Source organism: Desmodus rotundus, chromosome 2 (genome assembly GCF_022682495.2).
Source record: "Desmodus rotundus isolate HL8 chromosome 2, HLdesRot8A.1, whole genome shotgun sequence".
In the NCBI taxonomy this organism is placed as follows: Eukaryota; Metazoa; Chordata; class Mammalia; order Chiroptera; family Phyllostomidae; genus Desmodus; species Desmodus rotundus.
In genome coordinates this window covers 182,322,207-182,342,850 of record NC_071388.1, presented here as the reverse complement: position 1 = coordinate 182,342,850, position 20,644 = coordinate 182,322,207, and the positions used below count along the sequence as shown (strand labels likewise).

Sequence of the window (20,644 nt, the reverse complement as noted above, 5' to 3'; positions counted from 1 at the left end):
ATGATACATGGTATATGATATAATTTACAGTAATAATATGATGCCAAAAATGTGGGATAAAAAGTGTAACACAAAAGCCTTGTTGACACTAAATACACAAAAAAATTTATAAAATTCCCCACTCTGAATTCTGCAGTTTCTAGATGCTCCATAAATATATCCTTATCTCACTTCCATGGCATTATCACCTTTTAACATACTATACACATTGCCTGGAGCAGGATAAGGATCTCAGTCTGTTTTGTTTGCTGATGATATATCCTAAAGGCCCAGGAACAAAGTAGGGAGTAGATGCTTATTATGGGTTGAATGAATGAACAGTCACAATGTTGATGAGACCTCATCCCAGAAAGTACCAACCACAATTCTTCAAGCCCTAAACAAGAACTAAACAGTTGCAAAGAAAAAAAGGCCAGTTTCATTAATATAAGTGTTTTGGGCTAAACTGTGTTCCTCCAAAATTCATATGTTGATAATCTACCCTCAGCACCTCACAATATCACTGCCTTTGGACATAGGGCCATTAAAGAGGTAAAATCAGGTCATCAGAGTGGGCCCTAATTCAGTATGACTGGGCTCCTGAGAAGAAGAGATTAGGACACAGACACACACAAAAGGAAGATCGTGTGAAGACACAGGGAGAAGATGGACATCTACAAGCCAATGAGAAAGGCCTCAGAAGAAATAAAACTTGCCAACACTTTGATCTTGGACTTCTAGCCTCCAGAATTGTGAGAAAATACATTTCTGTTGTTTAAGGCTCTCAGTCTATGGTGCTTTGTTATAATAGCCCTGCCAAACTCATATAATATGTAGTAAATCAAGGCAATTATTTTGAATGTTTGTAGAAAATATCCTTTGTTACCTGGAATCATTCTCTTATTCAGGTTTTAAGATTCTGTTTTCTTTTTTGAGACACTTCTCCCCTCCCCACCCCTAGTCCCTGTGGCTCCAGGCCGGGCCAATCAGTGTCTTCTATTCCCTTGACCATGGTGATTCATTTGGGCATGGACATGTGACCCAAGTCAGGTCAATAAGATTCAGTTCTGGAATGATCTAGAAAACAGAAGCTGGTGGTCATCTTGCCGCCATGAGGAAAGAGCCTGTCTAAGAAGAAACAGAGGAAAGCAGAGCCTAGCCATGCAGAGAAAAGGTCTGGGGCAAAAGATGACTCTTAAAGCCCCACCTTGCAGAGCTGAGACTGGGGCTGCCCAGAGAAGATGTAACTCGAGGACTCTGGATTAGCTGAGGTTAGGAGTGTGACACGTGTGGCCTCCAAAGTCCCTGCCAGTCTACAGCACTGGCTAAAAGCCACGAAGTATTTGGTTTCTTCTCCTCTGTCTCTGTCTTTCCTAGTCACTTCTTATCAAAGGGCTGAGATTTTGTCCTCTAGTATAATATGAAGGATCTGAGATCCTTCCATACCGAGTATTACTTTATTCCTGATCACTTCCTTTTACTCTGTGGTCATTTATTTCCAGTTCTTTCAGCTCTGAGGGGGCACAAAGAATGGGTAGGAAGAGGACCCTAAGACAGAGGGCTGTGGGATGAAAAGGAGGATCAGTTTACGGGGCATTTACAGACCACCTCCCATGTGCCAGGTGCTGTTAGGTGGGGCAGGAAGGAGTATTGCAAAGATGGACAAATGACATCGCCACTACAGGACCCCTCAGTACCCTTAACTAGATATGAAGCTGAGCTTGGGAGGATAGAAAACAAGACCCGACATCTGGAAGAGGATTTGCAGTTGACTTCTAAATAGTTAACTCAAGAATCCTTCTCTACAGTAGGAATATCACAGTGGTGAAACAGTAACAGTGATTTGAGTTACTATCAAGATAAAATGAATTATATTTGCCTGTTTTATGAGGTGGTTCAAGTTCAAGGTTATCCTTTCTCCTCTCTGTTCCCTGTCCCCTACCATCCAAACCAGACACCCAACTGATTTGTCCCCAACAGCTGGCTGTGATTACTGTCCTAATTTGTACTTTGCTCATTTGCTACAAACTGCCTGTTTTCTGTCCCTTCTGATAAAGCAGGGACTCTGAGGGACTTCTGAAGCTGTTTTTGTACCATGCAGAAGTGTATTAACTGGACTGCCTGTGTACGTGCCCATAAAACCCTTCGTCTTCTCAGTGTGAGATCACCTTCAGGAACGGCGTCATGTCAATGTGTAGCTTGCGCGTGTAAAATTCCTTTCCGTTTGAACATATCGGCCCTTTATTTATACAACTTTGAGGTTCTCCTGTCTTCTGAGCTGCTGCCTCCAAGGACTGCTGGGCTGCCTGTGAAGAGAAGCAGAAAGCCCACCTTTCATAGGAATGATACATAGTGTGACCAGAGCTAGTCCAAATCCCCAAATATTTATAGAAAGTGGTTTTTCATTGTAGGAACTCTAATAGTAACAACTATTTTTACCTGGAAAGACACAGGGGATCCATATGTACACAGGATAATCCGAGACTGGTTATTAATTCATGCCTGGAGCTGGTGTAATGGGAAAAATGGAGACAGGCACCTTACTATGTTCCAGGGTTGTAATTACTTTATTTAATCCTCACAACAACCCTGTGAGGCATGTATTGTTATTCCCATTTCACAGACGAGGAACTAGAGGCTCTGGGAGGTTAAGTAACTTGCCCAAAGCCACATAGCTGGTAAATGGCGGAGCTGAAATCACCATCTTCTCAAGACTCCCTTTTTAATGAGATCTTTTTGAAATGTCTATAGCTTTCATGACTAGTTATCAAATCTTCCTTGCAGCAAATAAAGTTGTAGCAAGGCTCCAGTTTATTTCCAAACTTAAAATGTGTTTGCTGTGTTAGAAAGAGTGATCTGAACAAAAACCTAGCAGAGAGAGAAGGAAGAATGTTCTGATAGAGGAGTCTGGGAGGCTCCAGGGGCTCTGCCCTCTTCTGGGCCACGCCTTTGCCTGTCACCACAGCACGCCCATGGTGTCGTATTTCAGCGCACTACAAAGCTGGATCTGAAGTGGCTTTCCAGGCCTGCCCCTACTGCAACATGGGCGCTTGGTCCAAGATGCAAACAGGACAACACTCCTCTGCTCAAAACCTTCAAAGGCCCTTGCCCTCAGGATGAAGGCCAACCTGCTTAAGAGGTTTTCAAGACTCTTCCTGCCTGGCCCTGGACTATCTCTCCTGCCTCATTTAGTCATTCAACAGATATTTATTGAGTGCTTTTTCTATGCCCGGCAGAGCAGATACGGCAGTGCAAGGAGCAGACAGAAGTCTCCACCCTCGTGAAAATTGCACATACATTCCACTGAGAGGGAGGAGATAATAAGCAATTGGAACAGAAGTTATGTCTGAAGGTGATTCGTGACATAGAGAAAAATAAAGCAGAGAGGGGAGTGAGGAGTGTCTGGGAATGGCGGTGGAGGTGCAATTTTAAGCAGGGTTGCCAGGGAAGGCCCCACAAAAAAGCAAAGTTTTAGCTCTGCAGAAGGTGAAGGAAGGTTCTGTTGGGCTCTCTGAGGGAAGCGTTTACCTCACTGTGGGAACCGCAAGTTCAAAGGGCGACTATCAACATTGACCTTTCAGTTCCTGGACGAGGCTATCAAACATGCCCTTCCTTCTCCTGGCAACACACTCCTCCCTTCTAATTCCTCCTCACCCTTCAGGTCTGGCTCATTGGTGCTGCCCATGACATCCCAGAGTGCTCAGCACTTCCTGCCATTGTCCAAATGATGCTCATGCGTGGGTAGCTAGCTACCTGTCCTCCCCAGTAGACTATAAGCTTCATGAGGGCAGGAACCAGACTGTCCCATTCCCTTGTAACAGCAGTGCCTGGCACAGGGTCTGGGAATGCATCCACACTCGATACACATTTGCTGAACAAAAGAATAACGATCGCATTGCAGACAAGCTACACGTCATGGCCCAACTCGGGCCATTTGAAAGTGCAGAGGGCCAATGAAGACACCTTTACAGGAAGTGTGTGCTGACCTCCAGAGGCCTGTTGTCTGAGTAGCTCTGCCTCCTCGTTCCCAAAGAGGAAAGTTATTTCTCAGGGCTGGCTTGTCGGGGTAACATATATTAGTGTACCATGAGATCATTCTGGGTGGGGAGTTGATCATTTCCATATTTTCTAGGAGACCAACTCTCAATGTCCGTCCCTCTGGGCTGTCATAAACACTCCCTCCCATAACATTTATATTACTTTTAAGTATTAATGATGAATTAACAGTTGATGGGTCCCTTTAAGCAGACATCATTCCAGTGAATATCCACACCCTTTTCCTTTGTTTTGAAATGTGGCTAGAGATAAAGAGTTTTCTGGACAAATACATATCCAATTTTTTTTGTTATCTCAGCCATATATCTAATTAGCTTCTTGGGGTGAGACAGCCCCTCCCCGTTTCCAGATCAAATGAAAGTGTTTTGTTCAAGCTGGAATCAGACAAAGCATTTCAAGCTTTCTAGCTTCCAAAATCATACCATGAATCACTGGGTGGAATAATAGAAATCAGACAATCTTGATTTAAGGGAAATTTCTCTGTTACCTCCAAGAGACAATTCTGTGTTAGGCTAGAGGACAAAAGGCCTAGCCAAGACTAGTCAATGGCTGGAATCACTTTAACTCCTTATGTGGGGTTCAGATGGAAGCGTGGGGATTTGGGAGGCTTTGAGAAAAGTCCCTCCGAATCACTCGACCTATAAATCTTTTGATAAAACAATTCTCTTGACTATATGGCTTATCTCTCTAACATTTAGGGGCCATCAATTCCAGCTTAATGGAATGTTTTCAGTGAAGGCTCTATAGTCAACTGGAATGTGAAGTGCTGTTTTCGCTTATTATGTTCAGAAGTTCTAACAAATAAGTGATATTGAAGGGGGTTTGGGAGATGGGAAGAAAGAAAAGATGAAATATATAAAGAGGATGCTGAGCGGCAGTGAGAAGAGGAGAGGAAGTCAGAAAGTTAATGCTAGGAAAGAAAGCCATGCATTGGGGGTGATTTTTCGTTTATTCATTAAACTAATATTTATTGAGTGATATTGTATGTGTCAGACAAACAAACACATAAATATGCAAGATGATTTTAGGTAGAGCTAAATCTATGAAGACAGTGAAATGGTGATAGGCTGGAGGTTGATGGAGAGGGGGTGAGACTTGCCTTCGGGTGATCAGGGAAGACCTCTCTGCCAGGTGACATTTGAGCAGAGAGCTAGGTCCTAAATCAGGAGCCAGTCCTAAAAGAATCTCTCATTAGCAGGCAGTGTATCTGATTATTCAGAGGTAAAACCAGGCAGGGATTCCTCGAAAAGGAAAGTAGAATCCCTGATATCTAGGCCTGTGCTGCCCCAGCCTTCTGGGCTCCATCCCTGACCCTGTGAGGCACCCCTCTGTTTCCTGAGGCATCATAATTGACACGTGCAGCTCTTGGGCTATTTTGAGAGCAAAGACTGCAGAATAAGTAGTGACCAGGAGTCAAGGTCTCTGAAGGTGTAGAGGGAGAAGAGAACACAAGGTTGGACAGAAGGGAATGAAGATGCGGGAAGTGGGAGAAAGCACAGATGCCGGAAGCTCTTTTGTTTCTTTTATGAGCACGCTCGAATGGGGATGATCACAAAACTGATGGAAGGGTGGAATGTTTAGCAGAAAATAAAAACCCATCCTTCACCTATATTGTCCTGTAAATACTTTAATATTTTTATGTTCTGCTAAAAACACCTGGAAGCCTTTCTCTTCAGTAAATGAAACAATAAAGATTAATGAGTTAATTTGGTAGAGCTGATTTGAATTGCACAGAAGGTGTTGTGTAAGTTCTTGGCATTTAAAACGGTATCTGACATTTAAAGGGAGATGACTGTTAATGAATTCAAGAGCTAATCTTATACTCTGACAGACTGAGCCATGGAAAATCCAGGATTATTATCGTGCTGTAAACATAATGTGATTCAGTTGAAAGCCAGAACAGAAGAGAGCTATCATCTGTATACAAATATCCATATGCACATATATATAATGTAGCCAAACTTAGAGGACATCATTAAATTAAACAAATATCATTTCCTTTCTTACTCTTAGATTATAATAACTGAGCTACAAACTCAAGAAGAAAGGCTTCTCCCCAACAATTTTTCCCCTTCCTTTCAATTTGTGTATTTTGAAAAGTTACTACCAAGGGTTGGCTCGCTAGTCACTGGGATATCTAACCGTAGGAAGGAAAGGAGATCCTAAACCCAAGAAGCTAGGTGTCCAACCATGGATTCCACAGATCCACCAAAGATACGTATCCGTCCTACAGGAGTCTCTCAGGCCCTCCTCTTTACTCCTCTCACTTCTTTCTAATTGGGGTTCCCCATCTCTGTAGCTATGGCATAATGGCTCCAAGAAGAGCTATTGTTTCTCATTAAGGAGGTCGCAACACTTTCACTGTCTAACTGCCTCCCACGCAGCTCACAACTTCATTCTGCCTGAGAGCAAACTGACAAGAGCCTCTGGGAACCTGTGGGCAAGCTGAGCTGGAGGAAGAAAACAGAAGGAAGGAGGGCCTTTGTAGCCAGGATCTGAAATGTGCTGGGGCACACACCCCACCATTATCTTAATGCATGGAGAGCAGGGGCGGGAGGCCTTTGCTGAAAGCCCTATGTGGTCTATCAAGTTGTCACATCAAACCTCTGTGCACACAGGGCATTTGTCCTCCTCCTGTGAGCAAACAAAAGGAAAAGAGTCAGTCTCTCCTTTGGACCACTAAGCCCCCTACTTGGCTGAAGTCTGTCCCTCCACTTCCCTGGGTGGATGGTGGGGGCTGGGGGTGCTCTGAATCCCAGTGGAGATGGATAGATCTGAGAGATTTAGTTGCTGGGAGTTGGGTGTTGGGGGAAGGAGGCCTGAAATTCTGAGCTTTCCTCTGGCCACATCTCCTTGGAAAGGGCCCCTCCTGCCAGGAGCTATGGGCTGAAGGGACTGGTGATCTTCCCTGTGGTTGGCCTTTTCAGGCCATTGTTTCTTGCCCATGGTAGCCTGTGGGACTAAAAGTGGGCAGTAGGAATGGGGACATAGGTAGGCCTGGGAGGGACATAGAACTCTGCTGGACTCCCTACCACTGGGCTGCCTGGAGGGATCTGAGTGGACCAGGGGCTTCTTATATTCTATCACCTTGGGGTGGGGGGACCCAGCTTGTGCAAGGCCGGCCACCCTGGCCACCCCCAGATTCTACTCTGAGACCTTGTCTCTGACTAGGTTTCCCTGGCCTGGAGAAGCAGGAAACCTCTAGTCTTCAGGAGACCAGATGAAACATCAGGCTCTCAATTCAAAAACTTGGCCTGCCTGCATGGCCTCTTCATGAGGAGCAAAAGGGACCTCAAGCCACATCGTGGTTCTGCCCAGCACAAGGCTGCCCAGTCACCTGGGTTCATCATGCTCCTCTTAACCACCTGACATCCTGGCCTACTTTTTGTCTTCTGAAAGCAATTTGGTGCTGGTAAAATGGGCTGACTGGGCAGTTTTAGGAGGGCTCCATAGGAGGCCTGGCAGAGATACAGTTTGTTTGGAAGTCAGAGAAGAGCCTTCTTGTTCTCCCTGTCACGAATGTAGGTCTCCATCCACTTTTTATGCCTCAACTCTATGGAAGGAGATTTTACATCCTGCTGAGCATTAGTGTAATAGCTAGCAAACATTGGGCCAGCAAGAGGAACGAACACTGCCATCTCCAGTCTTAGCTTCTGAGAGGGACTCATTTGGTGACTTTTGCCAAGTCATTCAGCTTTCCTTGCCTCAGTTTCCTTACTTCACTGCTCTCCTCAGGGAATTACTGAAACCCAGGACACTTTAATTCCAGGGCTTCTACTATATGGAAATAACTCTTATCTGTGAATTCTAATTGATATTGTTCTAAGTTTAATTAGGTGCTTTGTTGATACAACAGAATCATTGTTTATCTGGCTTAGCAGGAACTGGAGGAGAAAAATTTTAAGCCAAAATAGTGATCTATTCTGCCCCAGGGGAGGCAGAAACTAGCTTTTTCTGCGAGGGGGAGCCTGGCTCTCTCCAGGCTGGAATTTTGCCTGTGTTTGAGAGATGACGCACCCTATTTTAGACTGGGAGATGGGAGGTGGGGGTGTAGGGAGGGAAATCTGAACAAGTCCCTAGTTCCTTCTCACCCCCAACTTTACTTTAACCCCAAATTGTGGGACTTCCTTGTTATGTTGGCTCTGACGTGCCTTTTCCTATCTGACAACCGAGAGATAGGGGATCTCAACTTGCAAACGGATTCCACTATAAAAAGGTCATTTAAAATCAGTTGATTTTCACTAAACAAAGAAATGTTACCCATGGTATTTTGATTCCCACACTGGCCCATAAAAGCTTATCTAACCCATAATTTAGTTGGGCTAAGGAGTTGAACTAGCCCTGGTAATGTGGGGACGGCAGGGCTGGAAGAAGAGAAAGATGTCTGTCCCTTTTCTTTTCTGCCCCCTCCCTCCCACTGGGCCCTGCTGTCCTCTGACCTCTAAGTTTTCCTCGGCAGCAAAGAACTGCTGGACACAGTGCATCCAGTTCAAAATTCCCTGCCTCCCCTCCCTGCCCACTGGCCTTCAGCTGTGCTTCCTTAGGTGCAGGGCAGAAAAACAATTTAAAAAAAAACAAAAAAAACCCCTTTACAATGAGATATGATAAGCCCAAAGGAATCTCTACTAGGCAGAATTGTAAGTAGTGAAACAAAATTCCAGACAGTAGGGAGGATATTGGGGGCTGGGGATAAGGCTGGAGGATGGGGAACAGTTGGTAGATTGACTCATAGTCCTGCCTTTCAAACTTCTCTTTTTCCATATCTGAACCCTTAGATTGTATTTATAATGTCTTTGAAAACAGAGGCCAGAGGAATAGAATAATAATTACTATTATAATTTATTGGGATTGCTTAGTGACAGACATTGTGCTAATCCCTTTCCATATGTTGTTTCATCTAATCCTTGTTGTGACCCCATGAGGGAAATATTATTATCCCTTACAGATGAGGAAGCTGAGCCTCAGAGCCATCGATAACCCCCCTGCAACCACAGGGGCAGTATGGAAGGAGCTGGGATCTCAATGCAGCTTTATGGGATCCCCAGGCCGGTAGGGTCTCTTAGTACGGGCCACGGGTAGAATGGGCCTTGTATGTGGTGACATTTGTTTCCTCATCCGCAAAACGGGGATAATAACTGTATCTACTTCACAGGGATGTTGTAAAGGTTAAAGGAGATAATCCTACACCTTTCACAGAGTTAATCTCAAAAACACTGGCTGTTATTACCATTTGAAAAGTCCTTTTCAAGACAATGGGAAGTAACTGTTGAAGCTCATGATAGGTATGTGGAAGTTCATTATACTATTCTCTCTACTTACACATGTGTTTGAAGTTTTCCATGATAAACATACAAAAGAAAAAAGAAAAAAAATTAATTAGGCACATATCAGGTGTCTGGTTGGATCCAGCAGCCAAGAATTCAATAAACACAGACTTACTAGAATAAATAATAGTCTAAGTAAAAATTCAACAAATAAAAGCCTTGATTTTGTAATTAAAAAGAAATCCTTCTCTGTAAATTATCCTTAACTTGTCAATGAAGTTTTTGGCCTTACAAAATAATCCTGTGGGCAGGGTTGAAACAAAAGATGAAGTTTGCTTAGATTTTCAAAAAAAAAAAAAAAAAAACCCCAAAACCTTTGCAAAATTTTACAATCAAAGCTTGTAAATTTTTACAATTTTACAAAAGGAGGGAGAGAGGAAGGGGGAGGGAGAGAGAAGGAGCCTAGCACTCAGGGAAATGCTGTGCTGGCCTTTAGAAAGGAGAAACACAGGGTGGGAAGTACAGCATACTTCTCCAGATGGGGAAGCGAAGACAGTTAATTCTCCTAAGGACCAGTGCTAGGCTCAATCGTACTTATCAGCCTCAAAATGATCTCAAAGAAGGACGCCTAATGACATCTGCAGTCTCCACACAACCCAAAGCTTTTCCAGAGAGTGAAATACCAAATTGTGGCAACCAACAACAGGAAGTATCTGGAGATTGTGTGACTGTTAGAGAAATGTCAGCTGAACTTCCCTATCATTATCACTGGAAATAAAACAAGCACAATCTCCAAATCCAATTTAGAAAATTAGGGGCTTTTTCTTTCCAGAACATGCACCTGAAGGTCAACAAAAGATTTATCATCTCCCCTCAACCCCGTAGCTACCATGTGCCAGGAACTGTGCTAAACGCTAACCACATGGTATACAAAGGTGAATAGGCAGTTTAGGAAAAAAGTGTCTGTAAAGAGTGGTAGCTTGTTCTTTTAGATAACAGTCAAAAAGTTCAACAGAAGGTAGGGAATAGCTCAGAAGGACACTGAAACAGAAGGCTATTTTTGTACCTTTGTCAAAAACTTAGCGTGTCTACAGGTGTGTGTGTGGTTTTTCTTTGTCCTGAAGGAGGAAGGCTGAAAGGCGATATGAACACCATCTGTGAAACCACCAAGGAAACAGATGGGTAAACACAGGTTTATTCAACCTAAATCCCAGTGTGTTAGAATTACAGGCTACTCTTTGAAATCCAAAAGAGGTAAAGTTAGGACACATAAGATCAAATATGAATTTATACTGTTGTAAACTCATGAAACCTGAGGTCAAGAGATAATCTGGGTCGAAATAGAAGTGGCTTTGTGAAATGAGGAAAAGGGACCTAAGTCCAGTTTAACAGGATTTTTAGGACACTACCAGGGTCCTAATCCCTACAAAGCAACAAAGCAAAGCCCAAGATAAAGCATGTGGGAAAGGATGTTTGCTCTCCCTAACAGAGAGAAAACTGACAATGTGAACACTGGTGAGAAGATTTCTTTCTTAGTTTAAACAAAGAGATGCAACAATTCTTGGGAAATCTAATTAGGGTTTGAGCTTGTTCTTTGATACTCTTTACCGACAACCTCTCTGCTCTGACAGCTCTATAAAAGCAGTGGGTTCAGGGCCCCTCTTGTCCCAGTATTACAAAGATGGATCTGGATGGACAAGAGAGTTTCAGACCTTGAGATCCAAACTTTTCAGAAAAAGAGGCAAGTTCGTTGGTCCCCAAGGTCTAGCATCAGAGGGATAAAATGCTGAAAGGGACCCAGATTCTTAAAAGGAGAATTCTGATAGCCCTATCCAACAATCTAATAAAAACCTAACTAATGTTAAATAACTTTAACAATAGTTACAGAATAATGGCGCTATGGTGCCTTGTTTAGCTTTCCGTGTACTTGATTACTGTGACCCCTAGATCATTTTAAGCCTGACTTAAAACCAGGTACCCTCATGATGTATTTTTCCTTCTTACAGGGAGAATTTTGAAAAAAATTAAAAACCAGGAAGACAGTTAATAAAAACAAAAAAATCTCAACCCAACACATCCCTAATTTTAAATTAGTGTGACTACACATTTTTGAATGTGTTATTTGCAAGCCTTTTCTTTAAAGATAACTTTAAAAAAATTATTGCAGCAGTTATAATTAACATCACTTTGATTTTCATTTTTAAAATTAAGTTGGTGGTTCTCAACTGGTGGTGATTTTGCCCTCCAAGGAACATGTGGCAAGGTCTGGAGACCTTTTCTTGTTGTCACAACTGGGGGCAGGTAGGGTGTTCTATTGGCATGTAGTGGGTAGAGGCTAGGGACGCTGCTCAATAACCTACAATGCACAGGAAAACCCCACACAACAGAGAATTTCTGGCCCCGAGTCAGTGGCGTTGAGGTTGAGAAACTCTGTGTTCTATTATTAGTATTAGATCACAATTTCTAGTCTGAAGAAGCATGATTTTTTTAATGCCTGAATTAAACCCCTCACTAAGAGGGATATGTCAGAATTAACTTATCATCTCTCCAATGTTGGACTATTATGCTGTTTCCAAGTTTTCTCTATTATAGATAATGCCGCAAGAGACATCTTCACTCACTTTTTTTTTCTTGCTGAATTATTTCCTTAGGATAAATTCCCAGAAGTCAGAAACACTGAATCAATGGGTATGAATATTTTTTTTCATGTTTCACAAGTTATATTGCCATTTTGCTTTACAAATGGTTTGAAACAAATTACCATCCACCAGAAGTGTGCAAATTTTACCAAAACTTTGGCAGTACTGAGTATTACCTTTTAAAAAAGTGAGAGGAGACACACATTTCAAAATTCCTGTCTCCAGTTTGCCTCAATTTGCATTTTAATTCTACTCAGGAGGAATATTTTTCCATACTTGCTTTCTATTACTATTATTTTTTTATCTGAATTGTTTGTCTTTTGCTTATTTATCTAACTGGTTCTCAATATTTTTCTTTTAAAATTGAATGTGATCTTCACTGACTATAGATAATAATGCTGTTTTAGTTAATGAAATTATTTTAAAACTTCTTTTAAAAAGTTTTACTTTCATCCCCCCCATAGATATGTTAATGTTCCCTCCTAGAATTTTCATTTACAATTTTAACACTCTTCTGAGGTGCTGGTCACCTCACCCAGGCTGCAGACTCTACACAGAGAGGCCCTGGGGAAGAGGAAAAGCTTCTCTAGCGATTGATGTCAGCCAGCCAGGTAAGAACAGTACTTGGTCTCTGACTATATCCCGGGAACGAATTTCCCTTAATCAAATGAAAGGCCTTAGGAGGAGCCACAAGGCGGAAAGGAAACTAAATGTGAAGGAGAATATCACATTCGGTGAGGAGTTTGAAGGCCCCGCATTTAAAAAGGGCACCATACCTTTAGGACTTCAGAACTGGCAACGCTCTCTATGCAGCTATTATTAATATGCAAAAAATGCCTTATAAATACTTGATTCTGTTCACAGTGGGGAGGCAATTCATTTGAAAGAGGAAATGGGAACTTGGAGTTGAAACACGTCTGCCTGCCTCCTTTTCCTTTTTTCATTGCTCTTTTCATCTCCACATTTCCCCTTGTAGTTTTCTTTTCTCTTTATCCCCGACTTACCCCCTCCTCTAACTCCTAGGAAGTGGTTGATAACAGTTGCTACTCTCATTTCTATTTATGGATTTACCTCCGAGGCCCTGATCCTCGGCCAGGTGTGGAAGGGTTGTCTCAGGAGCTTGGTCCCAGGACTTACCATTCTGTGTGTTGGAGACAGGAGCCCTACATCATCCCGCTGCCTTCCTCAGTGGAGACACCACTGGGAAACGCAGAGCAGAGGTGTTTAAATCCAACCAGTAGGGGGCACCCGGAGGCAGCCTCCAGGACCCAGAGCATCCCTGAATCTAATCACGTCTGCGAGGCACACCGTCAGGGTGTTCTGTCTTACACACCTCTCAGAAATTATTTTCCAAGTCTAGGACTGTGACATCTCCTTAAAGCATAGTGATGCCAAAATATCCCACCTTTGGATTTTTGTTCTCTCCTCGCAGCTGGTAAAAAAGCAAAACCATTTTATGTGACTGAACTAATACGGGGAGGGTGAGTGAGTGGGGAATTAACTGACAGGAAGGACGAGCAGAAACTGCTGATGCTGATAAAGATCAATTTTGTGTGATATCCTAGCCTGCTTCAGAGTAGAAGGGCGACCATGAGAAGAACCCACTGGATTTGCCAGTGGCCCATGGAGGTACGTAACTGAAATCTGCTGGGCAGAAATTTGTCTCTAAATCCTTTCCAGATGCTGTATAGTAAACTTGAAATTAGTCATTTACATGGAGTAGGTTGAGGAAGTAGTTAAAATTGAAGTCAGTGATTAATCTAATAAAGGGCCATTAACCTCCAAAAGTAAGGGGTAGGGGAGATACCCCTTCCCCCACCCCACCTCCATTTTCTCTGTGTGTAGGGGCTGGTGGGACTCCCTAGACTTTTCTTAAATGGCCTTCCTTTTGGGGGCTACTACTAAAGGAATAAGACTACTGTGGCTTGAACAAGCCAACCAGGTCTGGTGGGAACCCCCCTGTCCTTTCACAGAGGACGCATGTGAAGTTCTCAGAGCAAGCTGCTTTGCCACAGCCTCATAGGGTGAGAGTTTAAGACCCTCCGTCTGGTGTGCCTCTTTCTGACTGCATAATTCAGTCTAGGGCTTCATTTGACATGACTGAGCCACTCTTCCATTGCAGGTGATGTTAGTTTTCCTGAAATACAGCTACGCGGCTGTGTGAATTTGGAGTGTGTTTACGGTATGTGAGGTATTTGCAAGGCCTTTGGAGTTCTGGAATTATCAAAATATAACACATTATATCTTCCATAGTTACAGACTATTAAAAAAGAAGAGCTTCTAGATCCCTTATAAAGAGTGTCCTCAAAATGGGAATGTAAAAAAACAAAAACAAGAAAAAATTGCAAATGTTGGTTCTGTTGTTCCTCAGTAGTGGGAAGGGATGGCTCGGCTATGCTTTCTTTACCTCAGAGGAGGCCTGACCCAGCCTGGGTTTCTAACCGTGAAAGTTCAGGTCCTCCCACGGAACCCAGCTAGTCTCACAGATGAAAACAAAACTACTTTTATTATTATTGTTTTTTAATGAGTGCGAGGGAATAGGAGAAAGCCAGGCTGTGGCAGGAAGTCGGAGATAAGAGAGAAAGAGAGATCAAGCCCCCTCTCTCCTCCAGGCTGTCGCACAGCAGGGAGGGACCTGAGCGTGCTGGGAGCTGCGCTGCTTCTGCTTTAGGTTCAGGTTCACTGAGAACCCAGGTACAACTACAGGAATCTCCTAGTTGTCTCTCCAGAGAGGATTGGAAGATAGTCCCAGCCTCAGAGCTTCAAGTGAAGGAACAGAATTATAAATATTTGTGAACACATGCCTTTGAATCACTAATAGATATTCCTAACCCATCCAGACAAAGCATTTTTCTCCTTTCTTCAAGGTACCCTTGCATTTTTTTTCTTGATAGCTATTTTTTCCCTCCCCGTTAGGAATGAGAATTGGAGTGGAAAAAAATGGGCCCATTGCCACAAAGTCATAGTGGCTACAGACTCAATGGATGATTCTTTTCTGTGTTCCTACTCCCCTTTTTGACTTTGCAGAAATGAGGGAAAAACCTACGCAGCTTATTCACAAACATGAAGAGCCAGACAAAACATTCCATGTCTATGAGTTAAGGGACCTCTGTGATTTTATAGTTCATTTGTCTCATTTTACTGATGAAGCAAATGAGGCCCAGAGAGGTAAAGAATCTCATCCAGGGTCACACAGCAAGCCAGGATAAGAACCCAAATGTTCTGTCTCCGTTTCCTGCTCATTTAAACTCAATACTGTACCTGCTTCTCTGGCTTTTGAATCAGAGGTGAGGTTTCATTAAGATTCTTGGGAAGATTGGTTCCAGATTCAGTGTTTGCTATGGTAGAAATTAGAAAGAAAAGAATTGGTGTTGTCAGATTTAGGTCTCATGAATTTTTATATGCCCCATTTATATACACACCTGATTCATATGTGTAAGATTATAAACACACATGCATACACCTATAGCACCCACATTTACCCAGCAAGTAATACCCATAACTTCTGTAGACACAGTCTAAACACCATGTCACATGTACTGTTAAGACCTTATATTCAAATTTCTGTTCTCTTGTTTTGACTGATCTTTAAGAGAACAAAAATCTTAAATCTTTGTGCTACTAAGACTCAGATACAGCTGAAGTTAAAAAAAGAAATATTGATGGAAAAAATCTGCTGATGCTCTGGAGTATAAATTTTGTATGATGGTACTTCACGGAGCAAGAAAATGCTTCTGCAACCTTCCAGACAGAGAGATCAGAGACTTCCCTTTGCCCCCACAGTGTGCAGGGGCAACAGGAGAGGGGGAAACATGACACCAGAGTGGGGCTGGTGGGAGGGGACCGACGGGGAAATCACGGGGCTCCCCATGAAGCATGAGTCGCACAGACACTGACATGGTGTTGGCATGTAATCCACGCGGCCCTTCTCCACCACTGCTCTATCTCAGCTCCTCACAAGTGTAGAAACTGAGGCTCGGAAGGTAAAGTAAGCCACCCAAGGTTGTGTAACTAGTGAGGTTTTGAGTAAGGATTTGAGCCCAAGACTGCCTGACTCAAACCCCAGGCTGCAAAAGGATAGGATTTATTTTGTTTTTCTTTTATTCCCCTAAGAAAGTAAATTTAATGTTTATAAAGGACTGTTTATTTGAGGAACAGATTTAGCCAGGCACATGACTACTGTGACAAAGGATTGTAACTTCTTGTGTGGGACTAGTGTCCAACAAAAAGTTCTTTGCATGCTTGCTACTCGTAAGTAGCTCTTTTAAGAATCTATGGCCATGTGTGACTCTGCATCTTTGTCTCTTTGACCTGAAGCCTCTAGTCATTCCTTGTGGGCTGACCTTTCCTTTTCTGTTGTTTCTCAGCTGTCCTCCTCTGTCTTGTTTGAAAGTGGCTTCTGCACAGACTTAAAACATTTTTAAATTGAAAACAGCTGGGGAAACTGAGGCCCAGAGAGTGATTCCGTGTGATTGGCTCAAGGCCATACCTTGAAATAGCACAAGACCGGATCTCCTGATTTAGCATCTTGTACTTTCCCCTCCACATCACACTGCCTCCTGTTAGCCTCACTTGAGCTTGCCACATCCCAGCTGCTTGGCCTCCGCACAAATCCAGCCCAGCAGAATTGTGTTGTGATGAGGTTCACTTCATTGTGGCTTGAAAGGAACCATGGGTCTCTCAGAAGTGAAACTTATAAATTCTAACGCATAAGGAAAGTTCTTGCAACACCACGAAAAAGAATCAGTCAGCCAGAGTTCAAGAAATATAAACACATTTTTAGATAGGAGGCTGAAAAATCGCTTAAGACTTCTCCATCTCGTGGGTCAAGACCCTGGTAATTTACTGAGGTCCAAGCTGTCAAGGAGGAGACACAACTCAAAACTGCATTCCTGGGAGATAAAGCAGTGGGGGTGGTAAAACTTCCTCTCTGAACAATGTGGCAAGATCTGCCCCTGTGATCATGTCAAAGAAACTGACTAACCCATTGACCAACTCAGACAACCGGCTGTGAACAGAGACCGGTTCTTTTCATCATTCCAGAGGTGATGTGTGCAAGCACAGATACCGGCTGCACTGCTTCCAGGCCCGCCTGAAACTGGGAACTCGGGGTCTTTCTGTGATGAACATTTCTGCCACTGAAGAGATAAACAGAAAACACATTCCTTCCCTGGCTGCCCACCATCAGGCCTGTGCAGATTTTCAATTGCTCGCATTAATCTAACCACAGGCTTTTAGCAAGGAGATAGCCTTCCCAGCAGATAACTGGGCAGTTTCAGAGATGACCCTTACGAGATGGGGTCTCCTCCCAAGCCTTTTCTGCCTTCTTCAATTCATGGGATCCTTCAGCAAACACTCAGAACCTGAAGAGCAGGAAAGAGCACCTGATTCTGGCCTGGAATAAGATGCCTTAAAATCTCCTCCTGTTTAAACCTATGTTGATTATGTTTAATTGCCAAGCTGCTATTGTTCATTGTTTTAGATAAAGATGAAAGATAGTCATATTTACTCCTGGTGTTTCAGAACACTTACTTCCCTTGGTGTGAGATACTCTGGTGGGCCCCATCTGTCATCAGAATGGAGACTGACCTCCCTAAAGTCACCTTATCAGGCGAAGTGGGCCACCTGACTCCTTCATAGATGTGTCCCAGGGCTTGGGGAAGAAGTTCAGACCCATAGGCTCTAAAGTGGCCAAACATTCTGTTGTCACAAGGGCAGGAGGTTTTGCAGGTGCTGGCAGGGCCTCTTGAAATTTGTTCAAGGCCTTTTCCCACACATACCATTTCTGAGGCATGAGTAGCCTTTGATTGTTAGTACACTGTCATGGAGCTTCCCCCACGACTTGCAGTGGGTCATCCTTGAGGAGGGCATCTATTCACTGCCATCAAACCTCGGAAAGCAGTTTTGCTGTCACACAGCTTAGCACGTGGACTTGTAGCAGAAACCAATAGGAGAAGGCCTAAAAGTCAGCCTTTTTACCTTCATGGTTTTGTATTTTTGGTCAAAAATGGAAGATGCAAAGGCAAATTCCAGATTATTAAAAAAATTATTTCCAGTATAAACTAAACCATAAAAGGAAGGATAATTCTTGTCTCTTTATATAGCCCTGCTGACCTTTCCTTAAGAATGATATCTAAAAATACTTACTTTATATGATATGACTCAAGACGCCTATGACCTATACAGTGTTTATTGTGTTATAATAAATCTCAAGTCTGCTTGTTTAATGTAGGAGATCCAAGATGGCCTTTTGGTATTGTCATTATCAAATTCTTGGGACGAGATTTAAGACCTTGTTAATGCTGCATGTTTTCTCTTTAAATCTTCCTGGGTGATGAGGAGGGTGAGATGGGCATATCAAATCGTTGTTAAGAACTGAGAAAGTCTGCAGGCGAAAGACATACCCCAGGGAGCAGTATTGAAGGAGCCAAGTAGATGGATCTAGAAGATATGAGTCAGTCTGAATTTAAATATGAAATGCCTAGTAAATGCAAGGGCAATATTTTTCTTACATTTTGGCATAACAGCTCCTTTACTTGCTTATGTCTTCTTACACCAAGGTTAGCTCAGTCTCAAGGGTCTGGCTTTAGCTTTGGGAACACCAACTTCTCTCAAAGGTTCATAAATAATTTTTTGTGGAGAGGTTCAATGTTACGCAGCAGTTTACCAAGCCCAACATGGAAGGCAAGATAGATGATAGAATTTAAGTTAGACTTGTGCAGCAACAATTAAAAAAAAGTGCTCCATGAGAAATCCTCCAATCAAGACACATGATAAGATTAATAAAGTTTGCCCTGGCTGGTGTCACTTAGTTTGGTTGGGCATCCTCCTGTAAACTGAAAGGTTGCGGGTTCGATTCCTGGTCAGAGCACATGCCTGGGTTGAAGGTTTGGTTGCTGGTAGGGGCGTATATGAGGGGCAACCCTGATCGATGTTTTGCTCTTACATCGATGTTTCTCTTTCTCCCTACTTTTCTCTCTATATAAAATCAATAAGCATGTCTTTGGGTGAGGATTAAAACAACAACAACAACAACAACAACAATAAAACATTAAGAAAAAGATTAATAAGGATTCCTGTGGTGGAAGACTATGGAAGAAGGGAATTCAAAACAAGGTTGAAGGCAGAGCTACATACAAAGTAGTCAACCCATTCAATTCATGTGGTGGTCTTATTTCTGCAGAAAATATTGTTCTTGGTCACTTGCTCTCAAACAAGTATAGATATCTGGTCTCCCAGCCTCTAGGCTTAACCCCTTCAATCCATTCTCTACATAGCTGGAAGAATCATTTCTCTAAAGTGAAAATTTGGTTGCCCTAGCTGGTGTGGCTCAGTTGGTTGGGCATTGTCCCACAAGGTGAAAGATTGCTGGTTTAATTCTGGGTCAGGGCACGTGCCTGGTTTCCGGCTTTGGTTTCTGGTCAGGGTGCGGACGAGAGGCAGGCGATCAATGTTTCTCTCATGCATTGATGTTTCTCTCCCTCTCTTTTTCCTTCCCTCCCCCTCTCTCTAAAAATAAATAAATAAAAATCTTTAAAATAAAATAGAAATCTGGTTATGCCAATTTCTCTGTAAACAGGATCTCACAGCCTTTGGGATAAATTCCATAGTTGCTGTCTATGGCCCTTCGTAATTTAGCTCCTGCCTACCCCTCTAGCTTCATTTCTCACCTCTGCCTCCCCTACATGTGCCCTGGTATCCAGGCATTATAAGCTGCTCACAATTCTCCCATGCTGTCATTTTTTTTTTAACTGACATATGGTCTCTTTCCCTGGAGCCTCCTTTTCTTTTCCACTTGGCTAGGTCCTATATATATCCTTAGAAACTCAGCATAAGTGTCCTCTCCTTCCAAAAGCCTTCTCAACCTCCTGGTTAAGGTAGGCTGTGCTCATTTATAGCTCTCAGTGTACTCCACTACGTTAAGGCATGGACTTTTATCTCTCAACTGTATTCTTGTGCTTAGCACTGTATTTGGCATTAGCAGATGCTCAATTAGTGTTTGTTGAATGAATGTATGTATGAATGAATGAATTAGCAATCTATGTCCTCTGTAAAACAGAATCACTAATTCTTTCTATTGGACATGTTGCGATGCTGGTGTCTTCATCAATTTTCAAATGAGGAATTGCAGAGAACTAAAACAGTAGCAAGTAAAAACCCTTAGGTCACAGGCAAATGTGTGAAAGAAGTAAGAGAGAAACTACAAGGGAAAAAATCCTTAGGAAAAGCCTTATGCTTCTTTATGGTCTTTTTGATGGGAAGATAATAAATGTCTGAAGGGTGAGAAAATAGAAAGCAGTATTTATGAATTATTGGTCAATGAAAATTATACTTTTTGATCACTTGACAGAGCTAAAATTAGTATACTAAACTTTTTTACAGGTTGAGAAATATAAATGATACACATGCACACAGACATCTCGAAATCCATACCAGCCTTAAAATGCACTGTACTAAGTACTACTTCACTGCTTGAGCAAGGCTCCGATCCCTCATGCATGTCATACATTAAGTGAACAGCGGATCTCGGAACACATCCGAGAATTTCAAGAATCCTTCAATTTATGAATACCCCTAGTATATCATATTCCCAATAAAACTAAAGTAGAAATGGAAAAAAGAAAGGGAGTTCTTTGGACTCTTGGTGAGTCTATAAATGAATCTATAAATAAATGGGTCTATAAACAAAGGATTAGAGTAATCCTT

At 42.6% G+C, this 20,644-nt stretch overlaps 1 protein-coding gene across 1 annotated transcript in view; it reads right to left on the bottom strand.

Annotated features, from left to right (window-relative positions):
* KIAA2012 (KIAA2012 ortholog) overlaps positions 1-20,644 on the bottom strand; it is a 112,002-nt gene that overhangs the window by 36,272 nt on the left and 55,086 nt on the right. Inside the window, exons 8-9 of the mRNA XM_053918945.1 lie at positions 15,200-15,276; positions 2,148-2,285 (exon numbers count right to left, since the gene is read on the bottom strand). Of these exons, the coding sequence (XP_053774920.1) occupies positions 2,148-2,285; positions 15,200-15,276 (215 nt within the window). The remainder of the gene's footprint in view (positions 1-2,147; positions 2,286-15,199; positions 15,277-20,644) is intronic.